This window comes from Peromyscus leucopus, chromosome 8b, assembly GCF_004664715.2.
Source record: "Peromyscus leucopus breed LL Stock chromosome 8b, UCI_PerLeu_2.1, whole genome shotgun sequence".
Classification (NCBI taxonomy): domain Eukaryota; kingdom Metazoa; phylum Chordata; class Mammalia; order Rodentia; family Cricetidae; genus Peromyscus; species Peromyscus leucopus.
This window is the reverse complement of record NC_051086.1, coordinates 27,062,600-27,082,015: the sequence shown is the minus strand read 5'-3', so window position 1 is coordinate 27,082,015 and position 19,416 is coordinate 27,062,600. Positions and strand designations below refer to the sequence as shown.

Sequence of the window (19,416 nt, the reverse complement as noted above, 5' to 3'; positions counted from 1 at the left end):
TAGCAATGAAAATAACTTTATGGTTGGGGTCACTGCAGCATGAGGAGCTGTATTAAAAAGTCACGGCATTAGGGTTAAGGACCACAGTCTACACTGTCCGTGGCAGCTGTCTAGAGTTGCATCCTCACCCTGCTTTCCTTTGCTCATTAACTCCTCATGGCATCACAGGCAGGTGGAGTACACACTGGTGATTTACCTAACCCACGATTCAATGCCCCAGTTTAGAGGGAAGGACTTATGCTTATCCCTGTCACTAAATTGGTGCTTCACACGCAGTCAATGCTTAGTAAATACTTGTTGAATAAATTCACACAGAGAGGCTCTGAAGAACAGATGTGGAATTGAATTGGTCATTTCAAAATCCATTTATTAAAGCTTTAATACATTATTACAGGAAGTGCGGAAGCCAGCAATCTGAAGAAGGAGGGTACTGGTTGCCCACACATTTTCCAACTCTCTATCCAAATAATCATTTCCATTTTGAGTCCTGCAGGCCAGAGTGGGAGGGAGGATGTGCTGAGTGCTAAGATGCTGGGCCTGTGTATGCCTTGTTGAGCTGCTGAAGGAATACAAAACACCTCTTCCGTGCTGGGACACTTGGCACATTGATCGCTAGATCCAAGGATTTCTCCCCTAAAGATTCTGGTGGAGTCTGTGAGGCCAGATGGATACCTTGATCTCACAGGTGGCCACAGAGACACTGAACTTTTCAGGTTGCAGAAACGCACGGGAATCGTCCCACCGTAAGGAGTAGACGGGTACCCGCTTCATCCTCTTGTTTTCAGAGGGTGACTCCTTTTTGACAGTTCTGTGGCAGTTATTCTCTATTCTGTCTTCATTTCATGTGAGAAATAGGTAAATGGCCGACAGCCCTCTCAGGTGATCGCTCTTCATTTTCTAGGAACTCCCTGGAGGAAAGAACAGACCAAGGACCTGCAGCAAGTACTAAAGGCTGTTGACCAAGACATCCCACTGGTGCTGGTCAGTGGCAACCATGACTTGGGCAACGTCCCCACAGCCGAGACCGTGGAGGAGTTCTGCCAGACGTGGGGAGATGACTACTTCAGCTTCTGGGTAGGGGGCGTCCTGTTTCTGGTGCTCAATTCCCAGTTCTTCTACGATGCCTCTAAGTGCCCTGCACTGAAGCAGGCCCAGGACCACTGGCTGGACCAGCAGCTGAGCATCGCACAGCAGAAGAGGTGCCAGCACGCCATTGTCTTCCAGCATATCCCGCTGTTCCTGCAGAGTATCGATGAAGATGACGACTACTTCAACCTCACCAAGGCCGTGCGAAAGGAGCTGGCAGACAAGCTCACTGGAGCAGGTAATGTCGGGGTCAGGTGTCCCCTTCTCTCTGTCACCTGGCAAGGTGAGGAGGGGACAGGGCTTTGGATGAGACTGCCTCGGATCCCAGCTCACCACTCACTAGTAGTATGGCTGTGGACAAGCTGCCAAATCCTTCCTGCCTTGGTATCCACAGATATCATAGGATGGTTGAGTAGTAATCCTAGGGAATATTTAGGATGGCCCCTGACCTGCCGAGCACCAACCTGAAATAAATGCCCCCATTTGAGGATGGGAGTCTTGGAGGTCAGGGTTCCTAGCAGAAGAGCCCAGAATGTGGTGACATGTACCCTGGGAGGTGTAAAGAGCTGGAGATGGCTTCCTTCATCTCTGTGGGAAGCATGAACTGGCTTAAGGACAGATAAGCCTTAAGAAGCAGGCATCCTACCAATTGCCCTCATGTATCATGCAAAAAACCTTGGGTAAGGCTTCAGTAAATGAGTTCTGGGACCTCCATATACTGGAGTACATTGTGGTTCCTTCCTGAATTACGACAGGGAAATGTATGTACAGGATCTCTCTCATGTAGACTTGCAACTTATCATTTGTGTGAGTCACAAGTGTGCAATCACAAAATGAAGATGCCCTGTTCTGAAGGTAAGTCTTGAGTGCTGATGGCATAACTCCCTGGTGCTATCTTACGCTACCTCCCCACCACACACACTCCTTAGGTCCTCTCCCAGGGGCCTCTAAAGAAATGGAGTGTCCTAAGTGGCTTACCTAAGTGATCAGTGGTTGTCAAGACTCCAGCTGTGACAGCGGCATGTGTCCTGTCCCTAATCCCCCCTCTTAGACTGTTCCACGCCTTATTCGTATAAAACACTTGTAATATGTGAGTTCTTCCATTTAGTTGTTATGGGAGGAAGCAAGGATGGAGGTATCGCACCCAAGAGCCAAAATTTATTAGACCAAAAAAAAAAAAAAACGAAAACAAAAAAGCCCACTGCTCTCTTAATTCCCTCCAGTGTTCAGCATGTTTTCATCTACTTATGAAAGTCCAGTAGGCCCTTCTGAACTTCTGAGACATTTTACAAAAAAACTTGCATAATGAGAAAGAGACATTTCCAAATGTTCCATGGAGATGAGGTTGGGAAACGTCTACCAAAGGTCTTTGAAACTTTATGCCATGCTTGAGTTAGTGTGGGAAGTGTTTTTGATGCCAAAGAAACCTGGTGTCAGGATGGCATCCATTCCACCATGGAGACTGTTTGGCAACAGAGAATCAAGCCAGTGGAACGTTCAATGCTACCAAAACCAGTCCTCCCACAACAAACGGTGCATGATACAAACGCAGTCCTCTTCCTGCTCTCTGTTCTTCTCAAGTGGCATGTGGGTCTGGGCTGCCCATCCCAGGACAGAGCACATGCCATCTGTGAGACTGTCCAGGTGCTGAGAGGACCCACAGTGTTAGCAGGGCTCCCCTGGAGAAAATGTGGTAACTAGACACCCAGAGCACAGGGGACCTTACATGTGGGAAACAGCAGCTCAAGGGCTTCTGGAACCAGGTTTCTTGTCAGCACATCCACCCAGGGATCTCATGGCCCCATCTTGCAAAGGTTGATATCTACAGCCATGAGGCTGATTGGTGCCTTTGGGCAGGACAATCCCTGACCATGTGGCCCCTTCCCATAGGCAGAGCTAAATGGGAGCCAAATTACAATTTGAGAGTTGCTTTGTAAGCACAAGGCAGGGCAGGAGTTCACCTTCCTTTTCTATTCTTGGTGGTTACCAGACCCTGGCACCTGAGCGCTCTGGGTCCAACAGGGGCCTCCTTGCCTGACAAGACGGTGTTCAGTCATGGGCCTTTTTTCCTGCCTCCTTCATATTGAAGCAGCTGTATAGCCAGGCCCTCGGTACCCTCTCCTACCCGCACAAGGTTCAGCTCCTCAGCTTGCCCTCCCCAAGTCCCTGCCTTTTGCTCTGGCTGCCTCCATGTCACATGGCAAACCCTACTCAGTGTTCAGCTTTTGGGTATTAAGTGCCTTTCCTCACAAGATCCTCGTCGGTGTTGCCTTGACCCCAGGGCTTGTCAAGTGGCTTTGCACGTGTTGACATGTCTTGAGTCTCTCACTGGACTGTCGGCTCATTGGAGGCAGAGACAGGGTCCATCTGTCTCTGCCTTCAGGAGGTCTGGCTCGGGTGTCACCTCACAATGAGGCATCAGTGGTATGGACAGAGTGCGGAAGTGAAGTCTCTAACTCATATCCAACCCTCAGTGGCCCGCACACCAAGCACAGTGGGTGTCCAGAACATCCCCTGGGACAAGCACATGCAGAAAACTCCAACTCAGACTGTCTGTCCCACATCGTATGCCCTCCACATGACAGGGCGCCATGGTCTTTGTCTCTCTGCTGTCTTCTAGGGTCACTCAGCAGTCTGTTCCCCCAGCTCTGATTTGTCCCCAAGGCACCTTCTGGGATGAGATACCTCTTCTTGGCCATAGTCTTAGGATCCTCCCCTAGGCAAGCCTACTTCACCAGGGAAAACTAGAGATGGGAGCCCTTCCTGCACTCACCAGTAGGATTCCATGGCGTGCTAAGCCAGGCCCTGTCACACAGAGAACACAGACAACATCTGAAGTTGTAGTTTCAGGTGTGGACAAAATTACATGGCTGCTGGATTGGGAGGCTTGGATAGCAGATGGGGGGCTGGGTTGGGGGGCTTGGTTAGCAGATGGGGGCTGGGTTGGGGGGCTTGGTTAGCAGATGGGGGGCTGGGTTGGGGGCTTGGTTAGCAGATGGGGGGCTGGGTTGGGGGCTTGGTTAGCAGATGGGGGAGGGGTGCCACTAGCCACTCAGGAGTGCAGACAGTGACTGAAGCCACAGCAATAGAACCTGAACTCGTTTTGGAAAGCCAAAAGTTGAGTGATATTTGGTAAATTCATTAACTTAAAGAATTTGATGAAGCTGGGGTGGTGGTGGCAGGTAGTATTTAGTGTTGCCTCTAGCTTTCGTCCCCCACAGCAATATTATTTCCTAACACTATTTCAGTCTCATTTTTCTCCTTGTGCTAAAATGCCAGTGCTCAAAAATATGTCAGAAGCTCATCAGATGATCGGGGTAGCTTTTAATTACGATAATTGTGTTGTTATAAAATATCCTTTTAAAGAACACATCCTTCCCCAAGCCACTGTGGAGATAAAACCCTGCTTCCTTCCAGCAAGTTTAATGAATAATTCTGAATCATTGTGTGGGATGAATAAATGATTTAATAATGAGCATCAACAATCATCTCCCATTGTTGCATTAATTTTTGTAAATGGGATGAGGTAAATGAGGAGGAAGGGCTGTCACCCAACAATAGACCACCAATTGTGTAGGAATGCGAGCTGTGATCCGAAAACCAAGTTTCCAACCTCAGGTTTCCCTAGAAACGGATGTTTCCTATTTCTACTTTTGAAGTCAATAAGAGGGGAGGGGCTTCTTTGTGTGGTACAAAAACATTGTCAATAACTGGTAGAAATAAACAGATATCAGGGCAGGACAGATGCACAAATGGGAAGCAGCACCGATTATTTCCAGTCTTCTTTTGCTCTGCCTGGGGATAATCAATTTCATCACATCCAAGGGATGCAGAAATTGGTTTTCCCCTAATTCACCTGCTACCTCATTGGAGTTGCAAAGACAGATCTTAGATAATGAAATCTGGGTGGAAGGTGGACATCGTCTCTTTCCTCAGGCTTCTCTCCATAGAAGGTTAATGTGTGCTCCTGTTAATGCAGATGCAGTTTACAATTTCAGTCTTCAAACAAACAAACAAAAACAGAAGTCTGGCTCTTCAGCTGCCCGTGTTTCCCCTTAATGTCTCGATAGCTTTTCTTTCTCCTCATTCTCAGCACAGAGCTTAAAGCACTGTATAATAAAGAGCCTGGGGCACATTTGGCAATTACAACAAATTCCAGCAAGTTGATCTTTCCTGCAGAAGTTAATGGGCAATTTCACAGACTAGTTTCATCTCTGGCATTTGTGTGCTTTTTAACAAAGAAACAGAAAGGAAAGGTGAACTCCCAGCCTTTGGTTTTGGTTTTAGGGTTTCAAGTTTTAAAGAGCATAGAGGTCAGAGTTCCAGGGCACACTATAGGAAGAAGAGAATGCTGGGCCTCCTGTCTCCCCATTGTCCTGAAGCTGTTCAGATCCTGGTGCTACTAGGAGGGAAGGTCCCGGCTGTGTCCACTGGTGGAAGTCCAGCCTGAGCCTGCACACAAGGTTGCCCCTTGATAAATAACAGCGAATTGGTTACCAGGGACAGAGCCTGGTTTGACTCACATCGCCCTAGTAACCGCGCCACTGGTGATGCCCACATGCTGCTAGAGCACTGCTGCTTAAACTGGGCTGTGCCCACATGCAGGGTCGGGCCACTGAATGCAGACTGGGCAGACAGGAAAACATCTTTGAACGCAGTGATCAAAATTTAACTCAAATTTAACAAAATCAAGCCCACCACACCTCGAAGTGTTTCTCGAAGCATTGGTGTTTGTGTTGCATGGGCTGGGGTGCACAGCATCATTGCAGCCTTGGTTCTGAACACTTAGCCGGGTGGTGTGGTGCATGCCCTTAGTTTACAGAGTGAGTTCCAGGACAGCCAGAGCTATGCAGAGAAACTGTCTCGAAACATCAAAACCAGAATAGAGTAGCTGAGCACTGGATGTATGTGCTTAGCACTACACATACCATCACACCACACAACACCCGCACGCTGCTGCCTGAGGTGTCTTTGCTCAAATTCAAGATTATTATATGTTATGAATTGCAGGGTGTTTTTAAATGTACACACGCAGTGTTCTGCTCTTGTAGAAACATAATAGCTTCATTGCAGAAAACAAAGATGATTGTTCCCTGCAATCATTCCTTAGCATGGAAGAACCAAAGTAGTCTATCTTTGGATAGTGTTATACAAAAACATTTTATTTTAAAAGCTGTTGTTTGAGTTTCCTTTAAAATATGTTAATAGTTTTGGGTTGCAATTAGGACAGAATTTACAACAGTTTCTAAAATGGCCATAAAAGTGTGCTTCTGCCATTTTGTATTACATATTTCTGTGAATTGACATTCTCAGCATTTAGTTATAAAATCAAAATATCCAATCTGCAAAATGTCCTGTAGTATCAAATATGCAGCCAAGACTTAATTCTCTTTTTAAAATTTTACTTATTTATTTTATGTGTACAGGTGTTTTGCCTGCATGTGTATCTGTATATCATGTGCATGCCTGATGTCCAAAAGAGGCCAGAATGGTGTCAGGCCCCCTGGGACTGGAATTATAGCTGTTAGTGAGCCATTATGTAGGTGCTAGGAATCGAACCCAGTGCTCTGGGAAGAGCAACCAGTGCTCATAACTACTGAGCTATCTCTCCAGTCCCTAAGATTTAATTCTTCATGTAAAGAAAAGCAAGCACACCCACATCATTAGTATGTAGATTTGCTTTCATCTTTAATAAATTATAAAATTATACATATATCAAAGGATCATGATAAAATAACTTTATGATTTGACCAGGCAGTGGTGGCGCACGCCTTTAATCCCAGCACACGGGAGGCAGAGGCAGGCAGATCTCTGTGAGTTCGAGGCCAGCCTGGACTACAGAGGGAGTTCCAGGAAAAGGCGTAAAGCTACACAGAGAAACGCTGTCTTGAAAAACCAAAAATAAGTAAATAAATAAATATCTTTATGATTTGTTGTCAGTGATTTTTATTTGCATACCTATTTTATATTTCAGGGTTGTATAAAAATTTCTCGAGCGAAACGGTGTAATAAATAGAAAACTTTAAGAACCCCTAGAGTAGATGTCCATAGACATAGAAGTATTCTTGAAAAACATTAAACTGTAAATATTTTAGGCTGTAGAGCTATAGAGCAATGCTTTTGCAATATGGAATTGGCAAGATATAACATGTATACAACTGGTTATAGCCATGTTCCAACTGTTTTAAAACAGGAGGTGGTGGGCCTGCTCCTGTCTGCAAGCAGGTCCCCTGCAGCAGGCACGTTTGCTGCCCATGCCCCTGGGTAGACAGTGTGCGTGTCTAATGGCACTGTGCTTCCAGAAACCCCGCTGTGCTGATGTGGCTGGCTCACTGTGGCTTCTGCCCAAGAGAGCCTGCTCTGGTTCCCAGGAGACTGTATGCCTGGGTGAGCCCGATATTATGCCTGGGGTCTATGATGCAGTTTAGAGTAGAGATGGGATGAGAAGGCCCAGGGCAACACTTCAAATGTCTGATGGTTAATGTTTATTTTAACATGTGCTAGAAAACACAAGCAATTTAATAACTTAAACACAAGTACTAAGTAAGAAACAGCATAGTTAGGCTGCCAGTAAGGGAAAAGTTACAAAACTGGTCCAGGGTGGCTAGTGTGCAGGCAGGTGGGACAGGGGAAGCTGTGTAACAGGGCAGCTAAGTATTAGGCCGTAGGTTGGGGCAGACCTTCAGCCTCATCCTTTGGTGGCCCCTTAGCCAAGTGGCATCTCTTTCTGCCTTATATTGTCTTTGTGAAACAAAGATTCTCCTCCTGACCTCAGGGTTGTTACATCAGATGAGATGAGACATGTCCTAGAAGCATTGGGCACCTCGTCTGTGCGTAGTCAGTGTTCAATAAAGAACCGTTTGCCAGGACCACCCTGAACTGAGGAGAGAACCTCCGCTCCCCTTTAGCCAGATGGGTATTTCCCAACCCAGGCACACTGGCTTCCTTCTTTAAGGGATCACCTGAAACTCCAGGCAGAGCCAGGTGGACAGATGCACTCCAAGGACTGGCCTGCAGTCTGCTAGGGGTGGAGTTGTTACTAGACAAAAGCCTTGTGGCTCCTTAGGTGTGTGGGAAATTAGACTCTTTTGAGCCTGAGATTCTTTAGAATAGATAAGGAATGCATGGTATTTTTAATTTTATGAAAAAGGATCACTAGTTTGGATGGGGGAGAGCCACAAAACTAGATGCAAAATTCCTTTGGAATTTAACAATTAAAGCACACACTTCACCATTGTTCTGAAAAACAACCTTTGGGTGCATAGCTCCATAATCAGAATCTCTAAACGAAGAAATGCGCGCGCAGGACAGTGGCAGTCACGCCACAGAGCCCTCTGTCTGAAGTGTATGTTTAAGAAGCTAATCTGGGTGGCTTTTCTCTTCAGCCAACTTTGGAAAAGACCAGACAAGTGTCCCTTTTTAAAGCATCCACTGAACCCCACAAATGTCCCTCTCTATAATTTGTCTTTTAGCATGAGTCATCCATTCATTTTTCTGGATTTGGTCAGTTTTATGTTTTGATCCATTCACTGTAAAACATCATACTTTATCTGACGCTTGCATCTCCTTCACCATAAAAGATAAAAGACCAACTGCTGAAGCTACATCTGGTGGGAAGTGGTGGATTTCATTTCTCACTTTGGAGGTATCCTTAACAGTTGGGCTAATTAAAGTTAAAATCAAGTCCTGATGGTAAATATTTATAAATCGAGAATCTGGCGTGTGAATGTGTTGTACTGATTCCTGAAGTTAAGTCAGCCTGTATTGATTCAGCAAACAGTGCAGGCCCCTCAACAGCACTCAGGCCAGAGAAATGAACAAACAGTAGAGCTTTCTTCTCCAGAGTTCCAGAACCTGTGTGTGTGTGTGTGTGTGTGTGTGTGTGTGTGTGTGTGTGTAGTGCATATATACACAAGTGCATGTACAGGCCAGAGATCACCTCTGAGTATTGTTACTCAGACACCATCTACCTTGTCCTGCATGCCAGCTGGCCAGCAAGCCCCAGGAATCTGCCTGTCTCCACCTGCCAGTTCTGGGATTACTAAGGCATGCCACCACATCTGGATTTTTTTTAATGTGTGTTCTGATGGTTGAACCCAGGTTCTCATTCTCATGCAGCAAGTACTTGACTGACTAAATCTTCCCAGCTTTCAGATCATTCTTAAAGTGCAAGTTAAAAGTGTTGGTGAAAATTGCATTGCAGCGTTTCAAAAGGGGGCTTCTGAGCTCAGAAAGAAGCGGTGTCTGGGTTTGTGAAGGAAGAATGTTCTATCTGCTCTTTCAGGCCGTGTTTTTAAAATAGCAGTTAGCATCCTTCTGAATGACCAGTGAGACTCTTTGTAACATCTGGGTAATGCTGATGTCTTAGTCCACTCTCTGTTGCTTTAACTGACACCACAGACTGCCGTTTGTAAGGAATGAAGGTTCATTTGGCTCATAGTTCTGAAAGCTCGGAAGTTCAAAATCAGGAGGCCACATCTTTGCTGGTGAGGATTTCCTGTATTCCTAAGGCAGTATTGGATGTCACATGATGAGGCCAGCATCCTTTCCCAGGTCTGTCTTGTAAATCCACAGACCCATTGGATCAGGGCCCCACCCTTATGTTCTCATTCTCCTGATACCTCACAATGAGTATGAAAACATAGCATGACTTCTTTGTGGGGACCATAGTCCCTGTTGGAACAGAACACCCTAACTTCCTCTCCAGTTCAAATTCTCCTTCACTTGCTGTATTCATCTCCACTTCCCAGTAGCACAGTCCAGGTCTGGGACCTTGCTCTGCAGAATCACCTAGAACTGCTTGAATGCTGCTGCTTTTCTTTGGTGTTGCTTAAGTATTTGCAGGGTCAATGAGATTGCTCAGTGGGCAGTGGCATTCATCACCAAGCCTGATGATGTGTTCAGTCCTGGGAACCCACCTGACAGGAGGATCGAATTGAACCCTCCAGGTTGTCCTCTGACCTCCACACATATGCCATGATTTCTGGACGCATGGTAAACAAATAAGTGTATAAAAAGTGCTAAAGTGACAAATGTATGTTGATGATGACCTTGGAAGAAAGACAGCAGCATAGTTGTGCAATATCCCCTTGGGTCAGAAACAGTCCTGGTCCTTATGGTTTGAATGGCCTCCGTAAACTCATAGGTTTGACTGCTTGGTCCCCAGTTGGTGGAACTGTCTAGGAAAGATTGAGAACTGTGTCTTTGTTAGAGGAGGTGTGTCACTAGGGGCGGGCTTTGAACTCCAAAAGCCTACACTTTTTCCAGTGAGGTCTCTCTGCCTCCTGCTTGTTAATCAAGCACGTGGCTATTGCACCAGCACTATGACTGCCTGCCTGTCACCATGTCCCCTGCCACAATGGCCATGGACTCTGTCTGGAACCGTGAACCCCAAATTAAACAGTTTCCTTTGTGACCTGCCTTGGTCATGGTATCTTATCATAGCAGTTGAAAAGTAACTCAGACTTCCTCTATGCGAGCTAATCACTACAGATGCCTTATTCATTTCTACAGTACAGGTAAGAGAACCAACCAAGACATCAATAATTAGGAAAGGGGCTGTCCAAGCCTTGTGTCCAATTAAAATTCCATAGGCACAGGAGTGCTTCCGTCCGGCATTGCAGGTAGGAGTCATATCAGAGCAAGTCTACTCAACCTTAGCACTGCTCTATCCTGTTAGTGTGAGGCCTCGATCTGAGCTTCCTGCTCACTTGGGAGACTTTAATTTCCAATGCCATGTCTTCTCAGTGCCAAGAACCCTACAGGAGGAACTTTTCTCCTCAAAAGTACAGGAGGTGAACAAATTTCTTTAGAGCCATGCCTAGGGATATGCATGTTGCTGTCACACCTACACAAGCCACTCCTGAGGTGGCATTGCCTGCAAACTCAGGTCCTAGAGGCTAAGTTCTCATTGGGGGCTGCAAAGCTGTGCGGCCGGGTGCTGGCCTCTAGTCTCTTGACCCAGGGACTGCTTCCAGCTGGTTCTCATTAATGCAAATTATGGCAGTTGTCTTTCTCATTTCCTTCACTCTTCTCATTATTACTGAGAAACAACTGAAATGACTTAGCATTAGATAGACTAAGACTTGGAGGACACATTTTCTTTTTGGTACCGGTAGCATACTGATATTAATATTGGTTGGAGCCAACTAGGTTTCCTAGTGCCTCTATCCAGCAGGACTGCATAAGAGGTTGATTGGACCACAGGCTTGAGTATCAGGTGTTTGTAAGGGTCTACACTTGACTGTAACTAGCAAGCAGGAGGTCTTTGCTCCACCCCTTGGCATTGCTATAAATAGACCTTTGGAATAAAGTTCTGGGCCGGTGGATAAGGATCCAAGCCCATCAGAGTCTATCCTGCTTTTCTCTGTTTCTCTCCTCTTTATTTCTAAGTCTCTTATCCCTCATTCCTCAAGAGTCCCTGGGGTAAATAAATGTGGGGGGCTGGTCCCCCACAAGCCTTGTCTCTCTGTAAGTGCTGATGCTATCTATCCCTTTCTGCTGACTGCTGGGGGATTCCCCATCCCTGTAATGGTCTCACTCTGTCTCCAGTGGAGAGTTAAATTCACAGGTTAACCAGCCTTCTTGAGGATCAATTTTAATGTGTATGTTTAAAAAAGTGACTAGACTATTACTAGTTACCATGTAGAAAATGCTACATGGCAAGTACCATTGTGACTTTAAACATGCAAGGACACCCTAAAGGGCAGGCAGGAAACAGCAAGGCCTCACTAGGGTCCTACCGGGATCTGTTCAAATGTCCTGAGGGCATTAATGAGCACTTTAGTGTCCCTGGCCAGCAGAGGGAAGGAGGCACAGCTATATAGGACAGCCTCCAGAACTTCTTCTACCCAGGCCTTTGCTGGGAAAGAGCTGGTCTGTCTAGCCAGGAAGCTTAGTGCATGAATGTTCCAAGGACTCTGTGCTAAAGGAGTCTCCAGAATATCACACAGGGTGTGAGTTATGAGTGCTTGTAACTCCCCCGTGGGCTCAGCAAGTAGCAGCTTCTCCCCCCCACCCCCTTTCTCCTGTCACCTTGGGAATACAGGCAAGCTGTTTGTTGCTGGTCTTTGTTGAAATGGAGGGATCCAGGATCCTAGGCCCCACAACTCCTTGGGGATATAAATCCTGGTGGGCACATTAGCTGAGAATTATAGACCCCAAGAAAAGGTCACTTGAAATGGAAACTATAGCTCCAGAAAAAAAAAGGAATAAAATTAAAAGAATTTAAAATGTAGGCTTGAGACATCTTGAGAGACAAGCATATGTGTCAGTTTCTTTATATCTGCTGTGACAGAACACTTGCCAAAGCAACTGAAGGGAGAAAGGGCTTATTCTGGCTCTGGGGTCAAGGTTCATCATGGTGTGGGAGTTAAGGCAACGGGAGCTTGACACAGCGGGCCACAGCCAGTCTGTAGATGGAATGTTTCTCCTGTCCCGCCAGGACCCTGCAGTCCCATAGACTGCTTATAAAATTATCACTCAGAAGCATATATTAATTATAACTGCTTGGCCATTAGCTCAGGCTTATTACTAACTAGCTCTTACACTTAAATTAACCCATAATTTTTATATATGTTTAGCCTCATGGCTTGGTACCTTTTCTCAGTTCTGCCTTGTATCTTGCTTCCTCTGTGTCTAGCTGGTGACTCCTGACTCAGCCCTTTTTCTTCCCATAATTCTCCTCATCTGCTCACCCTACCTATACTTCCTGCCTGGCTACTGGCCAATCAGCGTTTTATTTATCAACCAATCAGAGAACACATATTCACAGCATACAGGATGACATCCCACAGCACCAGTCCATGGTTAGGAGAAGGTGTGGTGAGTGATTGCTACTTGGCTCCCTTTCTCCATGTGTACAGTCTAGCATCTCAGGCAGGGACTCGTGCTGCCCACAGTGAGCAGGTTTTACCACCTCAACTAACATAATCAAGTGAATCCCCCACAGATTTGGGAGTGTGTCAGGTTGAGAACACTAACCATCACAGATTGCCTTTGGTAAGATGTCCCTTCAGGTGTACCATCTCAGAATAAGCAGAGGACAGCTGTCCCTGTGAGTGTACCACCACCATCTCAGAATGAGCAGAGGAGTAGGCAGGCGTTGGTTTGGTTACCCTGGCCTGAATTGTCTGAAAAGATTCAGTGATCTTGGTCTCTGACTTTTTTTTTAAGATTTATTTATTTATTATGTTTACAGGGTTCTATTTGCTTGTATTCCTGCATGCCAGAAGACGGTGCCAGATCTCATTACAGATGGTTGTGAGCCACCATGTAGTTGCTGGGAATTGAACTCAGGACCTCTGGAAGAACAGTCAGTGCTCTTAACCTCTGAGCCATCTCTCCAGCCCCAATCTTTGACTTTTTACAATAGCAGTTGAAGATGGTTTTCAGATTTAATTAGTTTTTCTAAGAATCTCTTTATGAGTTTGTCAGTAATCCAATCATTTGGCATCTCTAGAAGGTATGTGTCTGTATACATATGAATGCATGTGTTCATTCTACCAGAGCCTACTAACCATTGACCTCCCTGGTTAGGTCACCTCCAATTTTAATACTGTGTGAGACCCTGCATCTTTAGTGTCCTGTTATAACTGCTGGTTGTACAGGCTTGAGGGGAGGGTGATCATTGTCTTGGTTTGCAAACAGTCCATCCATTAGCATTTTCTTGTTACTAAGAAGTAACACAAAGCATTATTTAATGTCTTTAAAAATGTTCTTCAAGTGTCCTCTGTGTTGCACATGTTCATGTTCCTTTAACTGTTTTGTCATTGTTGGATATTTAGGATGTTTCCACCTGTTCTGGGTGATAAATGCTGCTGCTGTGAACTTCTTTGTGCACAGACAGGCCTAAATCTTAAGATGCTTGCTTGTGTCCTGTTTACAGAGCCAGTGACTGAAGGTGCCCTCAGTGTGGCCACGTGCTTTGATGGACTCAGCATCTGTCTGGAGCTCCTGGCACTGGTGTGTCATTGCTCTTTCTGTCTTTAGCATGTCATCATGTGTCACATGCTCTCTGTAAACAGAAGGGGGTCAAGTGAATAAGCCCTTGCCCACCTTTGAGAGGCTCAGAGCCTAGGGCGAAGCCTGGGAAGCAGTCACATTGTCACCAAATGGCACTTCATCATGCGTTACGTGAGTGAGGTGCCATGTGACATCTTCAAACATGCATATACTGCATGACATTAAATCACATCATATCTCTCTCAAACATTTATTTTTAAGGGTAAAAATCTTCTAAGCTGGTTTCCTGTTCATTTAGTAGATGATAACTTTCTTTTATCTGTAGTCATCAGCTTTGAGGAACTTCCTGTTCCTCCTGGATGTAGCTTAGACCCACCCTTCAACCTTTCCCTGGAGCCTTCTTTCCATCTGAATGCTTCTTTCTGTGAGCCACACTTGAAGGATGCACAGGCTCCTTGCAGGGTGACCTGGTATGGTCCTCTTATCATGGGAGGTGCCTGACACCTGTGTTCCACAATGACTTCCATGTTGGCAACAGTTCTTGCCTCCTTTTTTCTTTTCTACTCCCTAGGTCCACAGTTGAAAGTCCTACCCCTTTAATTCATAGGAACATTAGTCTCATGGTTGTGTCTTCTGCCTTAGACGCACCTAAAATCTGGTTAATGTATGTGTCTGGAGGTGATGCAGCCTGTGCTAAGTGCCTGTGTCTACCCTTACCAAGAGAAGAATGCAATGATTCTACCATTTCAAGGAAGCATTGAGACCCAGTTCCTGGTTCTTCAGTCAGGTTATGGAGTAGTCATTATTTTTCTTCCCAAATGTTTTTTATTTGAACTTATATTGAGAAGTTATTTGAACTTGTATTGAAAAAAATCTTTTTTTTCATTTGTATGTATTAGCTGTGCAAAGAATGGGCTTCATTCTGATCTTTCCATATGTACAGTGCACTTTGACCATTTAAATCCCTTCTTGTACCCTTTCTTAGCTTCTCCCCCCTTTTCTGCTTCCAGATCCCCATAATAGTCCGTTTTTTGCTTCCATCTCCTCCCCCAGTTTCATGTATAAGAGTATAGGCGGGATATTCTGTCATGCCAGCTAGCTCCCAAATAACCACATAGAGACTTCTTATTAGTTATAAATGCTTGGTTGATAGCTTAGGTTTGTTACTAAACTAGCTCTTACAACTTAAATTACCCTATATTTCTTATCTACATACTACCACATGGCTCACTACCTTTTTTCAGCCTGGCATGTTCATCTCCTGCTTCCTCTGCATCTTCTGGTGACTCTACCCTTCTTCATCCTCATGCTCTCTTTTTCTCTGTCCAAAAGTCCCACCTAACCTCTTTCTGCCTAGCTATTGGCCATTAGTTCTTTGTTAAACCAATGAGAGCAACACATCTTCACAATGTACAAAAAAAAAAAAAGAACTATTCCATAACATGAGAAAAAAACATGATACTTGTCTTTTTTGTGTGTGTCTGGCTTATTCACTTAACATGGTGGTCACTACTTCCATCCATTTTGCTATAAGCAACATGATTTGTTTTTTGAGACCAAATAGATACCCACTCTGTACTTGTACCATCTTTTCATTATCCAGTCATCCTTTGATGGATACATGAGCATCACAGTCTAGCCATTGTGAATAGTGACATGATAACAGTTGTGCTGGTATTACTATTGTGTGCTGAGTTGGATTCCTTCATATGTATAGTTCAGGAATAGTATAGCCAGATCATATAGTACTTCTATTTTCAGTGTTTTTAGAGACCTCCATGCCAATTTCTTTAGTGGCTAAACAATCCCACAAGCAATGTATACAGGTTCCTTTTCCCTGAAAATCCACACCAGTCTTGTGGAGGTCACTGACCGGCCCCACCAGCCTAAATTCTAGCCAGGCCTGGAGGTTAAGCCAGGAGCTTCAGAGATGCTATAACTATATTTCTCTTTCACAGTGAGGGAGCTTGTGGCATGCTACCTGTGAGTGGTAGCTGTATGAATGATGCATTATTTTACTTTTTGTGCTCATCTCTCTTTTAAATTAAAAAAATATATACTTTGAGGGAAGATGGCCTTGTTCAGTCTACCAGGATGTATTTTATCTTTTGTCCTTTCTCACAAAGTCCTGGTTTTGTTCAGGGCATCATTAAATAAATATATATATCCTATGATGAAGTATAGATCAGAAGTTGGCAAACCATGCCTGTAAAGAGCCAGACAGTGCAGATTTGGGCTCTCTGGAGTTAGAAGCAAAATTGGGCCCATCACATGGGTTCTTACAGAAGCCTACACATGACTAGGTAAAAACACAAGGAGCATATTCTTCACTCATAGGCCCTAAGAGAAACAGTGGGTGATAACTAGGTAACCACGGGTACTTTATCTGAGGATAGTACATACCCACTCATCAGTTCTCTTCTAGACATTACACAGGCCACCTTTCCCACACCTCACGTCCTCTACCACAGGGAAAGACCACCATCGAAATCAAAGAGATCTTTGTTTTCTGTAGGGGTTAATGGCTCACACTCCACCTCAATGTGTATTGTCTATTTCCCATTTCCTGAATGTGGCTGGAATGACAGCCACCGAGTCTGTGTCTTCCCTACTCCAATAAGGAACCAGCATGGAGCTGCCTTGTACTAGTGTTTGGGTTCTGATGAACATAAGGCACCTGGGAAGACAGTTCCAGTAATGTCACAGTCATTGCCGACCCTGAATCATAAAACTCCAGCCCAACCAGGAAACCTCTGGAACTCATAGATAACAGGCAGAATCTGCTCATTTCCAAGTGCCTCCAAAGACAACCCTAAATGATGTTTAAAACTTGTAGCCCCAGAATGAGAGTTGCTGTTCTAACAAGTACAGAGTCCTGAGTTCCTTTGAGTTCCAGGAAACAGGAAAGTTCAGGGAAGAAGAAGACTTATCCTGCCATATGCAGAGGCTGCCTGTGGCTGGTGGCGACCAGGATCTAAGCAGACCTCTGTCCCACTCTCCCATCACAGCTCTTCTCCAAAGCTGGACCCTCCTGAGCCAGCCTTATCCATCCTCTGTGGGCACTGGACACCCACATGATGCACGGGTATACATGCAGGCAAAACACCCATACACATAAAAATTTTAATTAAAAAATATTTTTATTTGGCCGGGCGGTGGTGGCGCACACCTTTAATCCCAGCACTCGGGAGGCAGAGCCAGGTGGATCTCTGTGAGTTCGAGGCCAGCCTGGGCTACCAAGTGAACTCCAGGAAAGGCGCAAAGCTACAGAGAGAAACCTGTCTCGAAAAACCAAAATATATATATTTTACATACCAACCACAGTTTCTCCTCCCTCCTCTTCTACTGTTCCCTCCCCATCTCCTTCCTGCCCCCTCATCCACTCCTCAGAAAGGAGCAGGCCTCCCTTGGGAGTCAACAAAGCATGACATAACAAGTTGAGGCAGGACTAAGCTCTACCCCCCACCCCCCTGCATCAAGGCTGAGCAAGGTATACCACCATATGGAGGAGGTTCCAAAAAGCCAGCTTATGCACCAGGGACAGATCCTGGTCCCACTGCTAGGGGCCCTACAAACAGACCAAGCTACACAGCTGTCACCCACATGCAGAGGGCCTAGATCAGTCCCATGTAGGCTCTCTAGCTGTCCATCTAGAGTCTATGAGCTCCCACAACCTGGGTCAGCTGTCTCTGTGGGTTCCTCCATCTTGATCTTGACACACACACACACCCATATAATCCCTCCTCCATCTCTTCAGCTGGACTCCCAGAGCTTGGCCCAGTGCTTAGCTGTGGATCTCTGCATCTTCTCTAATCAATTACTGAATGAAGGTTCTATGATGATAATTAGGGTAGTCACCAATCTGATTAAGGAGAAGGCCAGTTCAGGCACCCTCTCTACCATTGCTAGGAGTCTTAGCTGTTGTCAACCTTGTGGATTCCTGGAAATTTCCCTGACACCAGGTTTCTTCCTTAACCCCATAATGGCCACCCTATCAAGATATCTCTTTTGTTGCTCTCCTCCTCCATCCCTCCCCAAACTCAACCATCCCATTCCCTCATGTTCCCATCCTCCATCCCCTCCCCTCCACCCCCCACCCCCAGTTTACTCCTGGAAATCTCATTATTTCCCCTTCCCAGGGCAATTCATGTGTCCCTCTTAGTGTCCTCCTTGTTCCCTAGCTTCTCTGGGGCTGTGAATTGTAGCCTTATTATCCTTTGCTTTACATCTACTATCCACTTATGAGTGAGTACGTACCATATTTATCTTTCTGAGTCTAGGTTACCTTAATCAGGATGATTTTTTTCTAGTTCTATTCTTTTACCTGCAAATTTCATGATGTCATTGTTTTTCACAGCTGAGTATTACTCCATTGTGTATATGTACCACATTTTCTTTATCCATTCTTCAGTTGAAGGGACTCTAGGTTGTTTCCAGGTTCTGGCTATTATGAATAATGCTGTTATGAACATAGTTGAGCAAGTGTCCTTGTGGTATGACTGAGCATCCTTTGGGTATATGCCCAAGAGTGGTATAGCTGGGTCTTAAGGTACTGATTCCCAATTTTCTGAAAAACCACCATACTGATTTCCAAAGTGTCTGTACAAGTTTATACTCCCACCAGCAGTGGAGGAGTGTTCCCCTTACTACATCCTCTTCAACATAAGCTGTCATCTGTGTTTTTGATCTTAGCCATTCTGACAGGTGTAAGATGGTATCTCAGAGTCATTTTGATTTGCATTTCTCTGATGACTAAGGATGTTGAGCAGTTCCTTAAATGTCTTTCAGCCATTTGAGATTCTTCTGTTGAGAATTCTCTGTTTAGATCAGCACCCCATTTTTAAATTGGATTATTTGGTATTTTGATGTCTAGTTTCTTGAGAAGCCAAAATTGCACAATGTGGAGGGGGAGCATCTTCAACAAATGGTGCTGTCATAACTGGATGTTGACATGTAGAAGAACGCAAATAGATCCATATCTATTGCCCTGCACAAAACTCAAGTACAAGTAGATTAAATACCTTAACATAAATCTGGTTATACTGAACCTGATAGAAGATAAAGTGGGAAATAGCTTTAAATGCATTGGCAAAGGAGACCACTTCCTGAATATAACACCAGTAGCACAGACCCTGAGATCAACAATTAATAAATGTGACCTCCTGAAACTGAAACGCTTCTGTAAGGCAAAGGACACGGTCAGTAAGACAAAACGGCAGCCTACAGAATGGGAAAAGATCTTCATCAACCCCACATCTGACAGAGGGTTGATCTCCAAAATATATAAAAATATTTAAGTTTATCAAGCATTTGGAAAGGAAAGAGGCATCAGACAGAGCACAGGGCAGGCAGAGGCCAGAGCTGCAG

At 45.1% G+C, this 19,416-nt stretch overlaps 1 protein-coding gene across 2 annotated transcripts in view; it reads left to right on the top strand.

Moving 5' to 3' along the window:
• The window catches only part of Cpped1 (calcineurin like phosphoesterase domain containing 1), a 109,563-nt gene that overhangs the window by 76,323 nt on the left and 13,824 nt on the right, over positions 1 to 19,416 (top strand). For both annotated transcript variants that reach the window (XM_028890043.2, XM_028890046.2), the window contains exon 3: positions 902 to 1,324. In XM_028890043.2, coding sequence (XP_028745876.1) covers positions 902 to 1,324 — 423 coding nt within the window. The remainder of the gene's footprint in view (positions 1 to 901; positions 1,325 to 19,416) is intronic.